Genomic DNA, 25,513 nt, shown 5'->3' with positions numbered 1-25,513 from the left:
CATGGATGAACCTAGATGACATCATGCTGAGTGAAATAAGCCAGACACAAAAAAGAAATATTAAATGAGCTCAGTTATATGAAATAACTAGAATACACAAATTCACAGAGACAGAAATTAGATTACGGTTTACCAGAGGCCAAAGGATGAGGGGAATGGATAGTTAATGCTTAATGGATTCAGAGTTACTTTGAGGTGATGAAACCTAAGTTTGGGTAATGGATGTTGGTGATGGTAGCACAATATTGTGAATGTAATTAATAACACTAAATTGTACACCTGAAAGTGGTTAAAATGGTATATGTTTTATATAAGGTACAATAAAAAGCTAAAAACAAAATTCTCTTTAACCTTATCATTTGCAATGAAAAACCTACTGAATACATTTTCTTTCAATTTCTATGACATTATTCCATCTTGCCTTTTATACAAACTGTTTATGAAAATGCTCCATATACTATTACCACCAAAACATTCTAAGTGAAGTTCATCGGCTTTTGCTAATGTTTTCTACTTCTCAGTAGCAAAAAGCCTGCCTTGATTGTGGAATAAAGCAGAAATGAAATATATAAAATAAAAATAACAACATTATGCAAACATTTGACAATTCCTCCCTGTATTAAATTACCAATATTTAATTATCTTTCTGGTAACACATTCTTTATATGGTATAGGTGCTATTTTGTTCATTTAACAAGGATGTTATTACTAATGCTTCCTGTGTTTTCATTATTATTTTAGGATTTTCATTAAGCCAACTCATACCCAGTTTCTACACTTGAAAATGAAGTCCTTGCCTTAAATCAATATCATCTATAATCTCACAATTTCCATGAAGAGGATGTGGAGTCTTCCATTTCCATTAAAATCGAATTCATGCTGGTGCTAACCTGTGTCAGACTTCTGTGGGCAAAAAACAGCAAATGTATATTTCTTCTTGAAAATTTCTGCAGATGAGAAAATTCTCATCATTTTTGTAAAAGTGTATTTCTGTTGTAATTGATTGCATGTTCATCTTGTTAGAATTGCAATATAAACCAATGGAAAACTTTTGCTATCTGGCCTCCACTACAAGGTTAAAAAGTTTCTAAGTTTGCCAGTGATCCAGGTTTACGTGAGATTGAGAGAACTGTAGTACTGAAGTAGCCTACTGGATCCCCTGCAGTAGTGTAAGTCATGGTAGATTATTAACAATTATATTGCTGTGCAGGGTATATCTATTTCTAGGTCTTATTTTCAAGGTCTACTTTCCCTCCTCTTCCTTAGATTGCTATGTGGCTCGTAAGGGCTTTAGTTCTGCTTGGATAAAAGGAAATGGAAATACATGCTTCCGAAGCAAACTGCAGCTGCAGAAATGATTTAGCTTTGAAAACATATAGAGGAAGTCAGTATTTTTAAATGTCTTGATTAAATAAACCATTCTATCATCTCATCATCACCTGAGAGAAGGCAGCTCAATCTGTGAAGACACTAAGGGTAAACGACTCTGCAATACTTCTCTTTTTGTGCTCACCTGAATTTTTCATGTGATCTTTCTCCAGTTTCACAAATGACTACAGTACTTGCCATTTCTAGGAATTTATACTCATACACAATATAGTATATTTTCAGGTGAAACAAAACAATTACTCCTTCAATGCTCACACAGTTGCGATTGTAAAAAAATTAAGTATACAATTTTAAATTTGGTTAAATTAGTATTCCCCTTCCAAACAACCCCAAGGCCTCAGAGGGGCAGAGAATATCTTTTTTTGTTCTCATCAGTGTGACTGTTTCTGTTAGCTCTACTCCTCTCCTTTCTACTGTGCATCAAGGTTGCAACCATGTGGCCAAATGAACCTACTTGTTCATAGCAGGCCCCAAAGACTCAGTTGTTAAAAAAAAAAAAAGGAACCCCATAACAACTTCAAATCTTGTATGAAATGATGCTGCAAGCAGACTTTCCTTTGAGAAGTAACAAAAAACATTCTATATGAGTATTAATTTGAAAAAATACAAGCAATTCAATCCTCTAGGCTCTGACTTATTTTGTTCATGTTTTCAGTTTTTAAAATCCATTTTCCTCCACTATTCAACCAACTCTGGTTGATAGCAGGGATAAACAAATTTTACAAAATATCTTCCTATATGTGCCATATAAGACATAAGGTACTGTCTACTTGATAATGGCTATGAATATTAAATAACAGAAATATTAATAGCTATACAGAAATGGCTACATATAAATATTCATAGATTAAAAGTTCTGTTGTTTTCTTTGCACTCTACTCAGGAACAAAGATTTAGAATAACCATGATATAAAGGATCCCTTTAAGTATTTTTATCACATTCATAAACCAGCAAGGGCAAAAAAACACCTTTGGAGATAAAAATTGGGAGAAAATTGATAACAAGAGAAAAGCAGGAATAATCATGCATTAATACACTTGATTTTACTAACCTTGCAAGTTGTCTATTGCCCTGTTGGAACAAAGCACTGACCATTTCAAAAGTGCCACACACTAGTTTTATCAGGCTCTATTAAGTAGAATATGCTACCATAGTGATAGTCTATAACAAAGACCTGGAAAAAAAAAAACAACAGTGGCTTAAACCAGACTTGATGTTCTTTTCTGTTTTGTAACAGTCGGGACATAGGCAGTCCAGGGCATTATGGCAGCACCTTTCCATGAAGTTGTATGGGGTTGTATAGGGACCCAAGATCCTTCTATTTGGTTTCTTTTCCACAATGGGGTGTTTCCTCCTCTGCAGAGTCCAAAATCACTCACTACCAGATCCACATTCCAAATAACAGGATGGAGAAAGACACAAAAGACAGGCACAACACCATTTTGAAGGACACATATCACTTCCCCTCCCATTCCACTGGCCAGAACACACTCATACCTACTACAAAGGAGAATGGAAAATGTAGTCTTTGTTCTGCGAGGCACATGCCCAGACAAAAATCAAGGGTTCTATCGTTATGTGAAAAGGAAAGGATGCATATTGGGGGAAGATCACTATATCTCATTTAGATATTTGCATAATTAATTAGAAATTCAAACTTGAACTCAACTGGGAATATGTCAGGACTGATTAGCTGACAAATACTCAGTATTCTGGATATTCTTTCATAAAAGATTGGTTTACTTTCTTCATTCACCCAACAAAAGCAATGAAATACAAAATGCTATCTGAAAGAATTCCCAAGGTGTGTTTTATTGGTATAAAACCAAAATCAGACATAATTCTCTGGTCTGCCAATTAGATATACAGAACTAAGTGAAAAAAAGGATTTCTTCTTACAATTTCTTTACTGATGAAAAAAATTTTTTTTTACTTATAAAGTAATAAAATCCTGATTAGTCTTGGCAGTTTATCTGACTGAGCAACTTTAGAGTACTAAAACAAAAATAGTTCTTTACTTTTTACCAAATAAGTCAAAAGTAATAATTTTGTTACAACTTCTGAGAAAATGGGTAAAATTGGAAAGCAGAGAAAAATTTCTCAAAAAAACCATCTGTGTATTTTTCTCTTATGTTAAGGGAGAAAAAAAGTCCCCATGATTCTTCTAAAAGATCACCTAACAATGCAAAGAGGTAGTAGTGGAATGTCCTAAATCTCTGTCCTATTGATGAGTTTCTTTTTGATCTTCCTATGCAGAAAGACTTTTAAAGTCACATTACACAGCAGTTATATAGTCTAAAAGCAATATAACCATAATCAGCTTGCTTGTGTCTGACACAAAAGCCCTCAACTCTTGGTCAGCATTTTGTAACATACAAAGCTGTCCACCTAATTTATTAAAAACTATCCCAATATGATCATTAGAGCATTAATCAAAGCTACAAAACAGATATATCTGAAGTTATTTTTGTTTAAAATACACATATTATCCCAAGTGTCCATTACCTGGAAAAAGCAAAGCCCAAAAGTTATATGTTGCAAAAGTCAACTTTAAAGTGGCTTTACTTAGTTGACCCAAGATGAATAAGTGCCATTATTGTTGTATAACTATGAAACAGATCATCATCCTTTACCTCATTACATTTCCTCAATATAAAGTTCCCAGTGACGATCCGATCACATCCTATTTCTCCATTTCCAAAGAAGCCAAATAAGGGAACACTAGGAAAGAACTTTCTAAATGCATCAGCCTCAACATTCCCCTTTGCTCTATAATATTGAAAGCCCCTGCCAACGCATGCAAACATGAAGCCAATGGTATTCTGTTCTGGAATGTTGGCTGCTTTGAGGCGCTGCATTGCAGCTTCAGCAGTCTTCTCATCATTGACATCCTCGTTGAGGAGCACTGTAGCACTCTGGATTCGGTGTCCACTAAATGACAGTCCAACCACACCAGTGGCACCAATATCCAAAGAGGTCCTGAAAAATTAGAAATGTGGCAATATATCATGAAACAAAATTAAATATTTAAGTGTAAAAAATAAGAGAGAGAGAAGAAAACGAAGAAAAGAAAAATCTTCCTGATTCATTGACTGAGGGTGGCTAACATTAGCAGCCTGCAATAGTATGAGGCTTACCCTTGCAGATAAAAAATTAAACTACTGAAAGTAATTCATTAAAAAAAATGTAGAAGGCAGGTCTATGGAGAAGTAAGCAATTTTTTTAGGTCAGAAATACAAAGGAGCAAATGCATCTCCAGAAAGACTTCTGAAACCCACCTCTTGGACATCAGAAGGCTATAGAGTATCCTTACTTTTCTAACTTCCTTAAAACCAAGTACCTTACAATTTTATTCACATAATCATATACCAAGACAGCTCTTAAACGAAGGTTTTTTGTATTATTTGCATCTTTGATATGTTTTTTCCCTACCTCAGCTGTTAAATTCTGGAAGAGGTACATTAAAAATACTATCACAGAGGATACTTTTATCAAGAACCTATAAGTCCAGAATTTTTAGCTTTATACTATTTGGTCCATAAAGAAATATTATTATATCACTCTTCATCTCGTTTATTGCTCTGAACCTAGAATTCAGCTAAATTTGATGGTAAAAATTCATGTTTTCTTCTTGTTTGTATTTGTCTAGTAAGTTTTTTAATGAAGATTTTTATACTAACAAAAGAAAATATAAAACAATGTTGATAAAAGTTATAAGGCATAATATAGTGAACACCCACTAGGGAAAAGACAAGTAAGTACCTTACATTTTCATCATGTATACCAACATCTGAGTCTATGAAATGAGGGCAGGATTCACTAGGTTAGTGAGAAACCAAGACTCAAAAAGGTTAAGTGACTAAGATGATAAAGCTAGCTAGTGGAAAACCAGTTTCAGAGAGGCAGATCCATCTTCTGAGGTCCTTTGCAGTTCTTTTAACTTCATCACACTTCCTCTTTTGCATATAATTTTACCTATCTTCTCTGGGGGGAAAAGAGGAGTATCTCGACACCGTTAAAATGTAGTACTGATTTACTCAATAGCTTCTCTTACCCGCTAGTACAGTATGAACATATTAAAATTAATGTGTCATGTCAGGAGTAATGATTTTGGGGTGTACATATCCCATATTAGGTATAAAACTTAGATGATATACAGGTAGCCATACTAATGGGCTAGTACCTTAGCTGTTATATAACTCTAACTGAGATTTTGGCATTTCAAAGATAAATTTTATGTTAAATCACCACTGCCCTTCTCTGCACACAATTTAAAGGTAAAAGCTAAGACACAAGGAAGTTATACAAGAGAAGAAATAGTCCACAGACAGCCAGGAGAATAGGTGTCTATATACATGAAAACTAAAGTTTACATAGTGTTTGGTATCTACTCCCTGGAATTCAATACACTTGACTTTCCTCAGTGGAGACTACCAGGAGAGACTGTAATTGAGATGATTTACACTGCCTGTCAAAGATACAGATCTCTAACAGTCTGTCCCACATCATCACTCTAGGATCCAAATATTTAACACAGACATAGTGAGTAAAAAACACTAGTGTTTACAAGAAGCATTTGCAGGGAGAGGGGGAGGGGAGTTTCATTTTCCTGCTTTTGGAAACTGAAATTTATGTCCATTTAATTAGCGCATAATTTTCAAAGGACTTTTGGAAAAGGGGTAATGGTTCCCAAGATAGATCTTTGAAAGCAAAAACCTTAGTAACAAAATCAAAGATCTGCAATTTGTCAGCTTAAAAAAAACTTTTAAGAACATAATAAAGAATTTCCAAAAATGTTTGCCAAGGAATACCAGTAGTCTTGTAAGATGTTCCCAACAGATTTGAGAACTGCCATAGTTAATAATATTCTGTCTTTGGAAGATCTACAAAGCCCTGAAAATATTAGAGGTTCTGAGAAGTTGCACCTTAAAATATATTGTTTAACTGCACATTTCTTCTAGAGGAGGAAACAGAACTAGAGAGGAAGTGACACATTGGGGCCACACAGAGTACCAGAGCTATCAAAGGAGAGATAGCAGGCAAGGGTCTGTTGTAAGTACGTTGAAGATCAATTTTAAGGAGAGTGAGTCCAACTAAGATTAAGTACTTAAAGGATAATATATATAAATTTCTTTCTTCAACTGTAAGCAGAAATATGCTGAATCAGCCCCTTAACCAATGTCTATTGCAAAACAGGAGGAATTGCTACCTTAGCAATTCTTTAAATGTTTTTTAAAAACCCAAAGTGACAAAGAACTGAGAATATTTTCCTCCATCCATAGAAGAAATTAGATGCACAGCAGACATACTTTTCTGAAGTCAGTGATGAAAGGTTGTCCACCTGACCTCCAGCCAAGATGATATTCATATCACTGAAAGTGCTGACTACACGATGTAGATAATTACTGGCTCCCAACTTACAGCAATTATAGCCAAATACAAGGACCACACGAAGTTCAGGGTTATCTAAAAGACCTGCAGAGAAATGAAGAGCAACAATTAATGACTGCCTCAAAACAGCAATTATATCATTTATCTTGCAAAATGAAATGTTACTGCTTATGACATGTACTCCTACTTAAGTGCAATTACTGTCTGTGATTTCCATTTTTTACAGATTCAAACACTACTCAAAATTTCTGCTAAATTAATTTTTCCACATTAAAAATATTAAATGGCCATTTGAAAAATAATACAGTCAACACTCAACACAAAAAAGGAAGCAGCTATGTAACTAAGCAGCAGCACTTAATGGACCATGATGCAAGCCAGCTTCACGCAGGCCACCACCTACAACAGAAGGGAACAATAACTTACAGTTAGGCAGCAGTGGGAATTTAAAGATCCAGAGAAAATGGAGAGAAAAGGCACTAACCACCTGTAGTGGGCTGAATGGTGACCTCCAAAAAAATATGTCCATGTCAAATCCCTGGAACCTGTGAATGTTACTTTATTTCGAAAAAAGTGACTTTGAAGATACAGTTAAATCAAGGAGGCAATGTGGCCACCGAGGAAGCGATCGGAGCAATGAGGCCAGAAATGCGAACAGCACCAGAAATTGGAAGAGGCAAGGAACAGATTCTCTCTCTTAGATCCTCCAGAGGGAGCATGGCCTAGCTGACACTGTGATTTCAGACTGCTGGCCACAGAACTATGCAAGAATAAATTTCCATTGTTTAAAGCCACAAAATCTGTATTCATTTGTTATGGCACTCAGGAAACTAACAAACCAACAACAACAGGCTTTATCCACCTCTTCCAGGAAAGGAGATAAAGGAGATGGGAGTGAGGGTGGTTATCCATTGGAAGCTCATTTCAAAGCAGGATAATGTTCATTTCTGCAGCAAATAAAAGATACAGCCTATGGACTAAAAGCAGCTACCACTGAAGGGCAGCACATTCTACCAGGATGGAGGCTGTACTCAAAAACTGCCCCACAAAGCTTTTTCCCAGGCTTTCATCTGAGCCTCTGGAACCTTGTCTACAGACTATCAATGTGAAATTTGCCAGAAAGGCCATGATGATGACCTTTGAAAGAGGAAAACAATCCAATACCTAACCCACACTTGCCTTTCCATTTGGCTTGGCCTCACGACTTCCATCTTGACAAACACCAAATAACTTATCCTGGGAAACTGCCTCTGGTACATGTCTAATTCTCTACTCTTAAACATATAGTAAATTATTGAATTACAGAATGAAAAAAGAAAATTAGTGTACAAATCCAGTACTTTCATGACACCATAAACCCACAAACCATTACTAAAGGGTCTTTATTTTCCCCAAACTAGCCCAGCAAATTTTGAGGGAATTTTGAGGCCACAGAGTTGGAAAAGGCCTATGGGAGCAAGAGTCTAGTCTTGTTTTATGGACAAGGATTGTTAATCTAAGAGAAGTGACTAGCCCAGGACAATATCATGGCCGAGTCTACATTAAAATGCAAATCTTCTCTCAGAGCTTTAGGTTTTAGAAACATAGACTTCTAAATCCCTATCTTTCCTATTGTTTTCTAAGCTCTAGACCCTCTTTTACAGGCATTTACTAAACATTTTCATCTGAATATTCCAAAGGTATTACCCTCATCCATTTAACAAACACATCCCCAATGCCTTTAACATCTCCCTCCAGTGGAATTGTTTTCAGCTAATGGAACCACAGGCATACACACTGCCACAATTTAGACAGCACACCCACCTTAGCCCGAGCTGACTGCCTGATAAAGCAGATTGCTCTGTATTTTGTAAAAAACAATCTGGTGCTTCAGGTATGTAACTGGGGTACAACTTCAAAATTGCCACTCAAAATTGAGAGGCCTGAGATACAAGTACCTGAGAAGACGACCACCCTGCTCCATACAAGGTGGGATGAGGGAAGACTGAGGCAGTACCAGTTTTTCTCAAAGATTTTGGGATCCTCTTCAATTCATGGGTAAAGGATCGTACCAAGTACCCAATGTTCTGTGCCACCTGCCACAGAGTGTGGCTAATTTATCCTGGCATTTAAAAAAAATTGATATGATATTATTAGGGGCTTACCGCAACCATTAAAAACAATCCCACAAAAGCATCCATAGGTCACTTAATTTAAAACATTGTAACCTCTGGGTGAACCTCTCAAGATGATAAATTGGTTGCATAATGAAACCTCAGGTAATGGAATAGGTCGACTTGCTATGTGGCAAGTAAATACTTGCAAGTAAAATACTGCAAGGTGTCTACCAAGAGATAGCTTTAGTCTGGAAAGAGTATGAAAACTGTACTTTCTAGCAATAATGAAAGAGCAAGGCCAATTATCCACACCTAATTCATGTAGCTAAAACCATGTCATTTGTATACATGAGAATGCTTATCTTCCTATTCTTTGTGGATAAAAAAGCAAAAGGAAACTACTCATCCAAGAGTAATGATAAATATCCAACTATGATATAAGTTTAAAAGAAACAATGCCAGGGGATCCAAGATGGTAGATTAGGAGACAGAGCAAAATTCTCCTCTGTAAAAAACACTAAGTAAGGACAGAAGGTGCTCAAGAATAGGGGTTCCAGGGTTCCACCGGCTGGGCATGGACTTCTACACCCACAGTGACTGCCTACTTGGAGAAACTGAAGCTGCGTTTGGAAACGGGTGAATGTTTGGCCCAGGGAATGGGCAGCTGAAGCCGCAGATGAGCATGGTGGGGAGTAGCCTTCCATGCTTCAGTCAACCTCCTCAGTACCTGGCATGGGTGATAACCCTTCACAGACCCGCAGCCAAGAGCCCCCATGCCAGCAACTGGCAGTCAAAGCTGGCAGACGATCGCAAAGCAGGTAGCATTCCATGCCCCAAGCAGCCATTTTTGCAGCTGGCCAGGAGACGCTCCTTCATAGCCCCATGGCCAAGAGCTTCCTTGAGGGAATTCAGAATTCAGCAGGCATCTGATGGCACCCACTCTTCCTCCATGGAAGCCTGCAGCGTGCACAACCCAGAATTAAGGGTGCCACAAGGAAGTGCCAGGAGCCCTCCCCCAATCCCAGGGACTCATGGGCCCACAGCAGAGAGAGACTGTGAGGTATTTGAGCTGGACGGTGAGATGTACAGGTCTGCATACCCATGGTACTCACCCGCAGCCCCAAAATGGCCAGGACCAGTGTGTCCTGGAGTGGACTCCCTGCCAAACTGCACAGGACACACCCCCCACCCACTGGGATAGTGGTCCCCACTGCACATGCAAAATTGGTGCACCGATTGTACCTCCAATGCTTTGGGCCCCCATACAGTGTATAGAAGAAGTTGGGGAGAACTGGCTTGAGAGGAGGAGGAGGCTCGGGAGTGCCATCTGCTGGTAGGTCAGGGAAAGTGCTGTAGCTCTGTCAAATTACAGAAAAATGTTCAAATAAGGCTGCATATCCTAAAAGAACTCTATCAAGATAAGCAAATACCAAGAGGCCAAAAACAACAGAAAATTATAAAGCATATGAAGAAACCAGAAGATATGGATAAACCAAATGCCCAAATTAAAAAACAAGGAGACAAAGAAATTGGAGAAATTAATCAAAGAAGTACTCAAAAACATCAATATCATGGCTCAGGATATAGAGGACACGAAGACACTAAAAGAACATAAAGAAGAATCTGCAAAAGTAAATTAAAAAATAGCAGATCTTATGGAAATAAAGAATACTGTTCATCAAATTAAAAAGATTCTTGAGACACAACACCAGATTTGAAGAAGTAGACGAACAAATTAGCAAACTTGAAGATAGGGTGATGGAAAGTGAAATCACAAAAGAATAAATGGTGAAAAAAATAAAAAAAAAATTTGAAATGGATCTCAGGGAAATTATGGACAACATGAAGCACACAAAAAATAAGAATCATTGGTGTTCCAGAAGGGGAAGAGAAGGGTAAAAGACCAGGAAGAGTATTCAAAGAAATTGTTTGCGAAAACGTCCCAACCCAACTAAACAACATAGATACGCAAATCAAAAATGCCCAACAAACTCCAAAAAGAATAAATTCAAATAACCCCACTCCGAGACACATTCTGATCACACTGTCAAATACTGAAGAGAAAGAGGAAGTTCTGAAAGCAAGAGAAGCAATTCACTACATACAAGGGAAACAACATAAGACTAAGTAGTGACTACTCAGCAGGCACCATGGAAACGAGAAGGCAGTGGTGTGACATACTTAAAATTCTGAGAGAGAAAAACTGCCAGCCAAGAATTCTTTATCCAGCAAAACTCTCCTTCAAAATTGAAGGAGACTTTAAAATATTCACAGAGAAACAAATGCTGAAAGAATTTACTAACAAGGGACCTGCCCTATAAGAAATACTAAAGGGAGCTCTACTGGCTGAAAAAAAAGAAAGGAGAGAGGGGTCTGGAGAAGGGCACAAAACTGAAGAGTTTTAGTAAGGGTACCTTAGAGGAAATAAGGAGAAAGAAGGGAAAAAACCATCTGACAAATAAAAACTAAAGCATAAGATGGCTGACTCAAGAGCAACCTTCACAGTAATAACATTGAATGTGAATAGATTAAACTCCCCAATTAAAAGATATAGACTGGCAGAATGGATTAAAAAATACGAACCATCAATATGTTGCTTACAAGAGACTCATCTTAGACCCTGAGACACAAAGAAACTGAAAGTGAAAGGATGGAAAAAAATATTCCATGGAAGTTACAGCCAAAAGAAAGCAAGGATGTCATAAGAGACCAAGAAGGATATTACATACTGATAAAAGGAATAAATTACCAAAAGAAATAACATTCATAAATGTTTATGCACCCAATCAAGGTGCTCCAAAGTACAGGAGACAAACATTCGCAAAACTGAAGGAAGCAATAGATGTTTCCATAATCATCGTGGGAGACTTCAATACATCATTCTCTCCTATAGATAGATCAACCAGACAGAGGACCAATAAGGAAACTGAGAACCTAAACAATGTGATAAAATGAATTAGACTTAACAGACATATAAAGCATTAAATCCAAAATCACCAGGATGTACATTCTCTCTAGTGCTCGTCAAACTTTCTCCAAGATAGATCATATGCTGGGGCATAAAATAAGCCTCAGTAAATTTAAAAAGATTCATATTATTCAAAGCACATTCTCTGATCACAGTGGAATACAACTAGAAGTCAATAACCATCAAAGATCTAGAGCATTCACAAATATCTGGAGGTTAAACAATATAATTCTGAACAATCAGAGCGTCAAAGAAGAAATTGCAAGAGAAACTGCTAAATATCTAGAGATGAATGAAACAAGAACATAACATATCAAAACTTATGGGATGAGTGAAGGTGGCATTGAGGGGGAAATTTATAGCTCTAAATGTATACATTAAAAGGGAAGAGCGAGCAAAAATCAAAGAACTAATGGAACAACTGAAGAAGCTAGAAAACGAACAGCAAACTAATCCTAAAGCAAGGAGAAGAAATAAAGAGGATTAAAGCGGAAGTAAATAATATAGAGAGCAAAAAACCACAATAGAATAAAACCAAATGTTCGTTTTTGGAGAAGATCAACAAGATCGACAAGCCCTTAGCTAGACTGACAAAGTCAAAAAGAGCAAAGATCTAAATAAACAAAACAATAAAACAATAAAACAATTCCTCTGTGGATCCCAAAGAAATTTAAAAATCATAAGAGGATACTATGAACAAATGTACATCAACAAACTAGATAATTTAGAGGAAATGGATAATTTCCTGGAAACACATCAACAACCTAGACTGACCAGAGAAGAAACAGAACACCTCAACAAACCAATCACAGGCAAAGAGATCCAATCAGTCATCAAAAAGCTTCCTACAAATAAAAGCCCAGGGCCAGAAGGCTTCACAGGGGAATTCTACCAACCTTTCCAAAAAGAACTGACACTAATCCTACTTAAACTCCTTCAAAAAATTGAAGAAAATGGAACACTACGTAACTCATTTTATGAAGTCAACATCAATCTAATAACAAAACCAGATAAAGATGCTACAAGAAAGGAAAACTGTGGGCCAATCTACCTAATGAATACAGATGCAAAAATTCTCAACAGAATACTTACAAATCAAATCCAAAGACACATGAAAAATACCATACACCATGACCAAGTGGGGTTCATTCCAGGCAGGCAAGGATGGTTCAACATAAGAAGATCAATCAATGTAATATAACACATTAACAAATCAAAAGGGAGAAATCAAATGATCATCTCAATAGATGCTGAAAAAGCATTCAACAAAATTCAGCATCCTTTTTTGATAAAAACACTTCAAAAGGTAGGAATTGAAGGAAACTTCCTCAGTATGATAAAGAGCATGTATGAAAAACCCACAGCCAGCACAGTACTCACTGGGGAGAGACTTACATAACTTTACTAAAGGAAACAGAAGGGGACATATAAAGAGATGGAAAAATATTCCAAGCTCATGGATAGGAAGGCTAAAGTTCATTCAGATGTCAATCCTACCGAAACTGATCTACAGATTCAATGCAATTCCAATTAAAATTCCAACAACCTACTCTGCAGAAGTGGAAAAGCTAGTTATCAAATTTAGTTGGAAGGGAAAGATGCCTTGAACTGCTGAAAAAATTCTAAGAAAGAAGAACAAAGTGGGAGGACTTAAACTTCCTGACTTTAAAGCCTACTATAAAGCCCCAGTAGTCAAAACAGCATGGTACCGGCCCAAACAGATGTACTGATCAATGGAATTCGGAAAGAGCTCCCCAGATCTACGGTTGACTGATTTTTGATAAGGCCCCAAAATCCACTGAACTGGGACATAACAGTCTCTTCAACAAATGAGGCTGGGAGAACTGGATAGCCATATCCAAAAGAATGAAAAAGGACCCCTACCTCACACCTTACACAAAAATTAACTCAACGTGGATCCAAGACCTCAATATAAGAGACAGTACCATAAAACTCCTAGAAGGTAATGTAAGGAAACATCTTCAAGACCTAGTATTAGGAGGTCGCTTCTTAGACCTTACACCCAAAGCAGAAGCAACAAAAGAAAAATTAAATAAATGGGAACTCCTCAGAATTAAAAGCTTCCGTACCTCAAAGGAATTTGTCAAAAAGCCAAAGAGGCAGCCGACTCAATGGGAAAAAATATTTGGAAACCATGTATCTGATAAAAGAGTGATATGTTGCATATATAAAGAATTACTACTACTCAATGACAATAGTACAAACCGCTCAATTATAAATTGGGCAAAAGATATGAAAAGACATTTCTCTGAAGAGGAAATACAAATGACTAAAAAACACATGAAAAAATGTTCATCTTCACTAGCTATTAGGGAGACGCAAATCAAGACCACAATGAGATATCATCTCACACCAATAGGAATGGCTGCCATTAAACAAACAGGAAACTACAAATGCTGGAGAGGATGTGGAAAAATTGGAACTCTTATTCATTACTGGTGGGACTGTATAAGGGTACAGCCACTCTGGGGGTTTGGCAGTTCCTCAGAAAACTAGATATCAAGTTACCCTATGATCCATCAATTTTCCTTCTCGGTATACACCCAGAAGAACTGAAAACCAGTGACACGAACAGATATTTGCACACCGATGTTCATAGCAGCATTGTTCACAATCGCCAAGAGATGGCAACAATCCAAAAGTTCTTCAACAGATGAGTGGATAAACAAAATGTGGTATATGCACACAATGGAATACTACACGGCAGTAAGAAGGAACAAGGTCATGAAACATATGACAACATGGATGAACCTTGAAGACATAATGCTGAGTGAAATAAGCCAGACACCTAAAGAGAGATATTGTATGTTACCACTAATGTGAACTGTGAAAAATGTAAAATAAGTGTCTTATATTGTAGAATATAGGAGACCTAGAGATAGATAGCAGCTAGTGAAGGGGGAACAATAATCTAGTATGTACAGATGTGATAATGAAGATGACCTTGATAAGGGAATGGTCATGAGTCACTACTGTTCATTAATGAGATTATAAGTATCAGTCATGCACTGAAGGTGAACATGTTTGTAAACGGTTGTTTAAAGCCAAGTAACCCACAGAGTAGCACCACAAACCTAAATAAGTGTTGGCATGATACTTATAAGGTATGACACTGCTGCAGAGGGTTAACAACAGAGTGGTATGGAAAAACTACCACTTACGTATTAATTACTATATTTAATAGGAATATCTTACCAATTCCACACTAATACTAGGGATGAACAGTTAGCAGCTGATAAGAGCTCTGGAATTTATTATGCTATGATAATTGTTTAAAGCTGAGAGTGATGATGGCTGTACAATTAAGTGAAGATAATGTAAGAAACTGACCATTTATCTTGGGATAGAATATATATTAAGTCAAGTTAGGAACCTACTACTTAATAAATGAAGCCCTTGACTTGAGGCTTGCTCTTGTGAAATTTAGGGTTGTAAATAGGAGGCTGAACCCTCCTATAATTATGCTTAAGAGGCACCTCCAGGCAATCTCTTTGTTGCTCAGATGTGCCCTTTTTCTCTCTAAGCCCAACTGGGCAAATAAATTCATTAACCACTCCCACCCCCCAATGAGGGACATAACTCCCAGGTGAATGAATCTCCCTGGCAACATGGGACATGATTCCCAGAAATGAGCCTGGCCCTGGCAGTGAGGCACTGAAAATGCCTACTTGACCAAAGCGGGGTGGGGTGGGGGGTGGGTGGGTAACAAGCTGAGGTCACAGAGGCTGAGAGATCCCAAATAGAGTTGAGAGGCTATCCTGGAAGTTTCTCTTATGCAGGCTCCACTAGACATCCCAATTGGCCACAGCATGCCACGCCCTTACCAAAAGTAGTCCCCAAATACCTACGTCCCTATCTGATGTTCTATAAAAGATGCACTTACTAAGTTTTATCTTTCAGAAGTAAATCCACCAGAGTGTTCCTATACCAGACAAGTCCTAAAACCCAGAGGCAATAGCCTCTTTAAGATCAACTATCAGATGCAGCCCTCTTCCCCATACTATCGGCACCCCCTTTTAATATGAACAAGTTAGTGTGCTCACTGTCTAGACACCCCTGAAGATGGAGAAAGAGATTAAGTGAGAGGAAGAAATAGCAACAAACAAGATAAGATTGAATAAAGGTCTATGAATACTGAAACTTTATATAATTATATACATTTTTTTGGATGGTGGGGTGTTGGCATGGCTGGAAGGAGGTAAATAACATGGTGGAACTATAGCCTATAGCATCCCTCGGCATTTGCTCTATAGCTGCTTATTGAATTGGGCCTTGAAGGTCTTCACCTTTCTGTATATACCTTGTATTGCATAATAAGGAAAGAACTGAAATTGTGGAACTGTAACCTGTAACAATTTTTGAAATTACCTATATGACTGCTTGTTGAGGTGTACATCAAGAGATGACACACCTTTCTATATGTATGCTATATTTTACAATAATGGAAATGGCTTAACTTGTGGAACTATGACCCATGACATTCTTTGAGATTTGCTCTCTACTTGTGATATCATACATTGAAAGTTATCACTGTTATATATATATGTTAAAGCTCAAAATAAAAAAAAAAAAAATGGAAAAAAAAGCAACAATGCCAGAATATACACCACTGGAGATTATCTCACTAATGGGAGAAAGTCTGATGAGAAACAGGATTTTTGTAGTCTCAAAGTATTAGCCCGTAAGATATTTTTTCATTACAAAGCAGAAAATATGAATTTATAGTGTAGAAAACTGGCAGACATCACCTAATCAAGTGTCCAAGTTAACATCACCAGTAATGGGACAAATGTGCCTCCTCGGATATACTGCATTAAGACACAACCTCACTTCTGTGGTATCCCTGCCAAAAATGCATGATGAATCTAATGAGGAAATATCAGACAAACTCAAACTGAGGGACATTCTACAAAATACGTGGCCTGTACTCTTCAAAAATGCTAAGGTTATGAAAAACTGAGAAAGGCTGTGGAGCTGTTTCATATTAAAGCAGACAAAATTGAGTCAGGCAAATAAATACAATGTGGATCCTGGAGTGGATCCTGAAACTTTTTTTCTCTTTTGCTACAAAGGATTTTATGAAGACAACTAGCAACATATAAAATAAAGTCTGTAGATTACCTAATAGTACCTATCATTGTTAACATCATGATTTTGATAATTTTACTGTGATTATAACAAGAGAACGTTCTTGCTTTTAGGAAATATACAATGAAGTATTTAGGTATCAAATGGCATTATGTCTGCAACTTGTTCTCAAACAGTTCAGAAAAAAAAAATGTATATACATGTACGTATACTCACATACAAACAAAGAGGGAAACAGAAAGAGAAGACCAACAAAGCAAGGTGATAAAATGTTAACATTTGGAAAGTATCAGTGAAGGGTATATGGGAATTCTTAATACTATCCTTGCAACTTTTCTATGTCTGAAATTATTTCAAAAAGTTGAAAAAAGTTAGGTGGTCTATGGATGTTTTATTGGGACTGCTTTTTTACCAGCCTATATAGACTTCTGATATCAAAATTGTCTTCCAGCCAAAATCATAGCTTTATCAGTATAGAACAGGGATTAACTATAGCTCCTGGGCAAATCCTGCCCTTTGCTTGTTTTTGTAAAGTTTTAGCAGAACACAGCCACACCCTTCATTTAAATATTGGCTGCCTTTGAACTACGATGGCAGTGTGGGGTAGTTGCAATAGACAGAAGGTCTGTTAAGTCTAAAATATTTACTATCCAGCCCTTTACTAATTTACCAATTCCTTACATAGAACTCTGGGGATTTGGTAGGGTTTTTAACCAATGTCATCAAAAACGACATCAAAATCTTTTAAGGTGGATCATGGCAATGCCTTCAGTCATGCTTCAGTTCACCTCCATGGAGAAACAGGATGGGCCCCAGGACAAGTGTCTTAGGTCTTAACTTCAAGAAAACTAGCCACATCTCCAGCTCAGCTGGTTTTTCGGCAGATCACTCTACTTACTGTACTTAGCTAACTATAGACAGGTGAATTCTCCAAATCTTTTGTTACTTGAAATCCAGCTGTGAGATCAAAGTCACCAGGGACTGCCTGCCTTTATGTGGGCCATCTATTACCTTGGCTACTCTAAATCTTCACTTAGATTAAGCAGAGAGTTTAACAATCAGATCTCACTGATTTGGACCCCCATAGCTGCTTTTATTGTGTCACATTTGGGATGATGCCACTGGTGTACAGAGAATAACATAAATAACTTTTTATTTAAAAAAAAAAAACCTACTCTTTTTACTATAAGGGCATTGTGGATCCACTGGAGGAATTTATCTCAGTTATCAGAAAACTAGGAAGAGTTGTGCTTCTTCCAACCTGGCTTATCTTACAGTTAACTTCTAGAAAACGTAAAGAGTCAAATCTGTGGCTGACCCCCAGCAAATACTGGTGGTAGGCATTTTACATACTACCCCTCACCCCAGCTTCATTGCATTTCTCCTACATATGTCCCTAAGTTTACATTTCCTCTTCCACTGATACTGTATGTATCTTTGCAAGTTGCCTTAAATTTATTTTCAAATAAGGCCGAGTATAAACTCACTACAGCCATGATTGAGTTGGAAGGATTAAAGGGAAAAAAAAAATCTAAACACCAAGATGAGTTTCGGATTCAGGAGAGCCAACTATGAAGAACTATTCAAAAGACAAACCAAAATGCTTGAAAATACTTTAGGTCTGCATGTTCATTTCTAGTCTTTCTAGAGAAGCAACTCTGAAGACAACTACTTTATTATGTATTTGAAAATGATATAATCTAATTGCACACAGAAAACCTACTTCAAAGAAAATGTCCATTTAAAATGAGAAACTGTTACCAGGCACAATTCATGGACATAGGTGGCTCCCCTTCCCCACGACCTCTTAGGTCCATCCTATTTTCATACACATCCTTTTTAAACCAGGAGAGGAAAGTATGAAGTCAGCATGGTAAGGACATGGCCTTTGGAGTCAGACCTGGCTGATGTTTCCAAGTTCATGATCTTCATCTAAAACTGGGTCCAGAGCAAATCTGACACAGTGGTTGTGATAATTAAATAAGATAATGTCACAAAGCACCTAACCCAATCCAATGCCTGGCACACAGCAAGGGCTCAATAAAAGATAGCTAATAACAAATGCTAGCTAAACTGGGGGCCCTGACATGATTTAGGCTTAATCAAATAATGAAATGCTGAAACTTAAGGTAACATTTCCCTCCAAATCAAATGAATCTGAAGTAAAGTAAAAACATCAAATTTAGCAGGAAGAAAACACAACTGGATGTTTCCTCAAAACTGGATGGGGATGGTGTTGCTTTGGCTTGTATGTAGTTACATGCTTTTTGAGACGAGTATCCAAAAATACCTCTGTTGTACAATGAGAAGTGTGGTAAGGGATAAACAAAAAGATCCACACCATCAGTCAACTCCATGACCATGGAGCCCATGGCATGGGGGAGGCCATGGTAGGCAGAGGGCTATATTCTGCCACTCACCATAGCCTGGGAGCAAGTCCCAACAAGGCCTATTCAGTTTGAGTGCTCTAGGACTGCCCTCCCTTAGTTCAGTGAAGTTCAATAAAGTATACCACAAAAGGTAGGAAAGTACAACAGAGCATCGGCACTATCTTTCCATCACTTAGGTTTTTTTCAAGGGCTGGACAACTTTTAAAGCTGAGAAAATTCAATCACTTAGGTTTTAGCACCAGTTCCCTTTACTTCACACCTGTCCCCTCAATATTCTCTATGAAATTCCCAGATAATTTTAAAATTTCATCCTTCTTCAAAAACTTTTGGAAACTGATTAAATACATAATTAAAATATAGTTTTTACCCCCCTCTTAGTTGCTGGCAGAGTTCAAAGAAGGAGGCTAATGAGCAGAAAGCAGGAAGCAGATAGAACCTGAACAACCCACAAACTAGATCATTAGATCAATATAATAATAAACGCAGACAGCACTCACTATGTGCCAGGCAATGTTCTAAGCACTTTACAGAAATTAAGTCAATGCTCATAACAACTTGTTATGTAATGTTTAGCTCCTAGGAAAGCCTATGAGGGTTAAGTAACATTAAAATATGCAAATTTTATCCCATATTACAGGACCAAACTCAGATCAGACTTAAGAAATATTAAATACACACTCCAGAACTGGCTGCCAGAAAGGAACTGTTGCCTACTCCAGAACTGGCTGCCAGAAAGGAACTGTTGCCTAACAGGCTATGGAAAGCACACAGAAACATCCCACTTCTCCTTCCAAGAGCAAATGCATGAGGTTTCTTCAGGACTTCGTGTCTTGACCCTAAAATGTAAAAATCAATGGGAGATATTTTCTAATGTGAATTTCTGCAAATAAAACTCAAATCCAGAAAATCACTGTTCCCCAATGTTACGGGCTTGTGCTTTACCTGGGAGTATGTCAGAGATTGTATTTGCATAGAAAAAGACTGAAGAGAATCGCAGGCACCAGGCAAATGTTTGATAAGCTAACCAATGCCTCAAGCATTCTTAAAGCAGGAAAGAGGCTCTGGCTTTCTTAAGCTCAAATCTCCATCTTATGAATAAAGGCTGCCTTCTCCAGCTCTTCTGTCTGTAGTAAGGACACTGCTTTGAATGCTAGGAGTCTTTCAACTGTATAATATTAAGCCTTTCTGGAGAAGCTGCAAGAGCACCTTCAAGGAGGGAGGCTCCTTCCCTCTCTACTACAGCTGTGGCTTTCAGACTGTGCTCCGGTGGGCACAGGGTTTCAAAGGTGTCCCAGGGATAGGTTGGGGCAGGAGAGACTAACCAGTCTCAGATCTGGACCTTACATATACCCCCTTCAACTCAAGCAGTTCTGCTCTTATCTGCTTTATTTTTATACTGATGTGCCCTGGCAGATTTCATTTAGAAACGAGCTGTTTAAAAGAAAAGTCTGGAAATTGCTGAAGAATTTCCTTATTGAGTAGATGCAATAAAGTCTTCAACATACGCCATTAGGGAGGGAGGGATATTATCCTCTTACATCGTAACAACCCTGGACAATCACCATGAAGTCCTGCCCTACTCTTCCTCCTCAAATCATTGAGCTAGTCCCTATGTGCTTCAATTACAATTAATTAATTTGATGCCCAAATTTATATCTTTGGTCCAGACTACTCATCTGAGTCTTAGATCCATATATTCAACTGTATGTCCATCTCAAATTCAACATGTTCAAAACAGAACCAATAATCTGATTACTCCAACCTGTGTCCCTAGTCTACTCTTCACCTCAGTAAATTCCTCACCTTTCCTGCAGCTATATTCACAAGAAACCTGGGTAGCATCACTGCCACCTTCCCCTCATTCTCAATTCCCAACATTTAATCAGTTGGCACATCCGTCCAGGAGGCCAGAATAACATCTTCTTTAACAACGGATGTCTAGAACCTAGCACATACAGTGACTGACACACAGCATGCACTGAAATCATTTTTAATGAAAAAAACATTATTTTATGAAATTCTGCCAAGGTATTTTTGCTTTTTTCCCTTTGAGGATTAAGTGCTTATCCATTACACTTTTTCCATTCCAAAGACTAATTTTAACACAGGATACCACACAGACCTTAGAACCACCTATGCCTCCTTTTAAAAATGTACCATACTGGTAAGATTTCCTTAAAGAGAATATAAGAGAAAGTGTGTGTGTGTGTGTGAGTGTGTGTGTGTGTGTCTGTATGTGTAAATATATAAAATTATGTCCATTATGATGCTGGGTCAGACTATGCTATCATCTATACATGAGGTCTAGCAGAACTATAATTATCAAACACAAGGTCTCTGTCTTCAGGGCACTGTAAAATCATGAAAGAGAATTTAGACCCTTTATAGCTTACCATGGGTTTTTCATAAACGCTCTTGTGTCACTGTAGCTAAGTACTATAAGGCAGAGGTAGGCAAACTATAGTCCATGGGCCAAATCCAGACCACCTTCGATTTTCCTAAGTTTTATTAGAACACAGCCATTAATTGTTACATATTATCTATGGCAGCTTTAACACTCCAAAGGCAGAGTTGAATAGTTGCAACAGAGACACATGACCTGCCAAAACTAAAATATTTACTCTCTGAACCTTTACAGAAAAAGTTTACCAACCCTTAAGGGATACTACCATGAATAGAATGCTTTCAAATGTAACAAAACACAGAAACAAGTTCCTCAGGGTATTTGGTTCAGGAATACAAGCTGGTACTCTGTAGAAGGCATGTCCCATGCCCCAGCCTCCAACCATTCACTCCTTATCCATTTCAGATTACTCCATCTTTCTGTGCATGTGCCAGTTTGGATATATTATGTCCTCCAAAAAGCCATATTCTTTAATGCAATAATCTTTTTTATTAGAGTGTGACCCTTGATTGAATGTTTCCATGGAGATTTGACCCCACCTATTCAGGGTAGGTCTTGATTGGTTCACCGGAGTGTTTAAGAGAAGCTAGGAACAGACCCAGATGTTTGCTGATGCTTTGAGATGCTAGCCCAAAGTCTGCTCCAGAGAAATTAAAAGAGGACAAAACGCCCCAAGATATGCTAAGCCAGGATACATAGACATTAGACGCTAGGAAGCCGACAGAGATGTTGCTGTCACTTGGAGATGCTTGGAGTTGCAGACAGAAGGACGTTTGGAGATGCTAAGCTAAGGACACACAGGAACTGAGAGAGAAGCTGAAACACAAGCCTGGACTAGCAGACGCCAGCCACGTGCCTTCCCAGCTGACAGAGGTGTGTTCAGATGCCATTGGTCGTTCTTCAGTGAAAGTATCTTCTTATTGATGTCTCCGTTTGAACACTTTTATGGCCTCAGGACTGTAAATTTGTAACCAAATAAACACCCTTTATGAAAGCCTATCCATTTCTGGTATTTTGCATAACGGCAGCAATAGGAAACTAAAAGAGTACACATAAAAGACAATGGTCCATATTTAGAAATTCCAAGTTTCCCTTTGCTACTAAATAATTTTTTATTCCTACAGGGTTCATTGACATTTCAAATAATGAAGGTTATCTCTACAGGCTGACTAATGTATACTTTAAAAAGGTGTTCTCAATGAATACTTTTTATGCCAATAGTAATTATTTTAACCAATAACCCTAATTAAATAACCCGGAGCAGTTCACTTGCAGATGTAGAGAAAAAGCCTTAACAGTGCTTCATCTGAGTAACTAGTTTGTTGCTTACTATATTAAATTAAGAGGTTTTGAATCAGAGCTTAGACATTAAGCCAACACTACCTCTTCCAATATACCTTTTATTACCCATCTGCTCCAGCCAAGCTTACATTGGTCAGTATGTCCTTGTACTAGGACATACCAGCTTGCTCATTAGACTATGCTTTAACTTATACCTTCCTTAAACTCATCAAGTTCACTATGGTTGTTGTTCTATCTTTCTAGTCTATACAGATGTAACTGTTATCTTCCAAAAGGTTTTTTTTTTTTTTAAACAATAAATCCTTATTATTAATGTAAAGAAGAAATAAATGCTTTCAGAAAAGCTCTTCAGCTGTGAAAAAGAGTAATAGGGTAAAATGACAAGAAAATATCCAAAGAAAAAATTCTTAGAAAATTCAGAATTAAATACAAGCAAACTGACTGTCAACAGAGTACTTACAGAAATTTTTTTCATCTCTGGTTCTCTCAGGCCTTAATTCAAGTAAAATTTAAAAAGTAAATAAATTCTACCAAAAAGGTACCTCTGTTAATAACTAGCTTGGATTACCCGTATTTCCAGTAACATGTCTACTTCACAATTCAGATTCTTCCAAAGGATCCTAATATACACCAACTAGCCAGAATTAAAAACTTAAGCAAAATTAATTAACAAAATGGGCAACTAATGGTAAACAAGAGTAACTTACCCACTTCAGTGAGCTGATGCCTTTCTAATGTTATATTCTTTGGATCCTTAATAAAATGAAAGGGCTGTATTTTTATTCCTTCAATCTGAGGAAATAACAGAGCAAAACCAGATTCTCCAATCTCTATTTCCTGAGGTCGATTGTTGCCTGATCCCATTGGAGTCACTAAGAAAAAAGTTAAAGTTTCATAAACAGAGTCAATAAAATTCTGAAGTTCCATTTTTAAGACCAGTAACTAACCAGTCCCACCTAGATAACTGCAGTATAAAGTCACTAAGATAATCTCTAAGCTACTGATACACACAATATGGATGAATCTCAAAAACATGTTTTTATTTAAAAAATTAATATTGAGCGAAAGAAGCCGAGACACAAAAAGTACATCCTATGTGATTCCATTTATATGACATTCAACAACAGGCAAAACTAATCTATGGTCATAGAACTATCAGAACAGGAGTATGACAGGTAGGGACTGATAAGAGGAGGACATGAGGAGCTTTCCAGAGTGATGAGAATAATTCATAGCTTGATTGGCCTGTTGGTTACATGGCCATATAAATTTGTCAAAACTCATTAAACTGTACAATGAGCATTGTACATTTCACTGTAAGTAAAGTTTATTTCAATTAAGAAAGAAAATGACCTCACCACCTATAAGAACAAATAAATTTTCTCAAACTTGTATTTTTTCCAACCTAAAGAAGATGAGTTAGTGGTCAATGGCACTTTCAGAAACAACCACTATACTGCAGCCTAAAAAGGAATCAGATCAGCTGTCCTGATGGAAGCTTTGTTCGACTATGCATGAACTGGCTCAATGAAAGCACTCAGCTGTGGGAGAACTAGAAACTATAAGAAGGGTAAGGAGTGAGTCCACAGTACTTACTCCCAACATCAAGATCATAAGAGAATTTATAGGAAAGGGAGGTTACAAAACCAAAACTGCTGCAGAATAAGGCAAAGACAAAAAGAAGACTTCGGGTAGGTTATCTGAAGAAATAATGTTAAGAAATGAAAATTATTATTCTATTTAAGCATTTGTTAGTAACAGTAATGATAAAAACTAGAAGAGCATTCCTTTAAGGAAAACTCAAACATCAAAATAAAAGCATCACCATGTCTCCGGAACAATGCATATCTCTGAGACACCTGAAACTCAGAGCTAGAGCTCGGCAGATATGAATGTCAGTATTAGTGCATACAGCCACTGTCAAAAAAAAAGCTGAAAAAGAGCCCAGACTTCAATTAGTGATATGAATGAAGCAAGTCTGGTTAAGACCAGGGCAAGCCAGGCCAAAGGGTAAAGGCTGAAACTGACTCTGTTTTAAAACTTCAACTTCCATGTGAGACCAAGGGAAGAGATGTTTATTTGGTACAGGATCTATATTTTCTAAACAATTTAACTTGTACAGTGTGTTCAAATACCATAATTACATAGAACTTTGACTAGGAAGTGAGACCTGGTAGGTTTGTATAGGTTAATGTGAAATAGTGACACATCCCAGAGTAATTTGGGCAGATAATAAAAAATATATTTACAGCCTCCCCCTCCCCAGCCCTGAGGATCTGGGGGAAGGTGCGGATGTGTTAGACATCCTCACCTGGACTGGTGTTGATGTTGTCACAAACATTGGGTCTGGCGGTTTGATGTGCTGAGCCCTCGAGCATGGGACTTGCCCTTATGAAGCTCATTACCACAAAGGAGAGTCTAAAGTTGTATGTAATGGTGCCTAAGAGTCCCCCTGAGTACCTC

General features: G+C 37.5%; 1 protein-coding gene across 2 annotated transcripts in view; it reads right to left on the bottom strand.

Moving 5' to 3' along the window:
* Positions 1 to 3,176: 3,176 nt before the first annotated feature.
* Positions 3,177 to 25,513, bottom strand: part of FBXO22 (F-box protein 22) — a 33,751-nt gene continuing 11,414 nt past the window's right edge. For both annotated transcript variants that reach the window (XM_037833311.1, XM_037833312.1), the window contains 3 exons: positions 23,758 to 23,922; positions 6,700 to 6,865; positions 3,177 to 4,369 (listed from right to left, as the gene is read on the bottom strand). In XM_037833311.1, coding sequence (XP_037689239.1) covers positions 3,952 to 4,369; positions 6,700 to 6,865; positions 23,758 to 23,922 — 749 coding nt within the window. In that variant the 3' untranslated portion in view covers positions 3,177 to 3,951. The remainder of the gene's footprint in view (positions 4,370 to 6,699; positions 6,866 to 23,757; positions 23,923 to 25,513) is intronic.

This window comes from Choloepus didactylus, chromosome 4 (assembly GCF_015220235.1).
Source record: "Choloepus didactylus isolate mChoDid1 chromosome 4, mChoDid1.pri, whole genome shotgun sequence".
NCBI classification, from domain to species: domain Eukaryota; kingdom Metazoa; phylum Chordata; class Mammalia; order Pilosa; family Megalonychidae; genus Choloepus; species Choloepus didactylus.
Note: the sequence above shows the minus strand (reverse complement) of the source record. Positions and strands in the feature narration are given on the sequence as shown.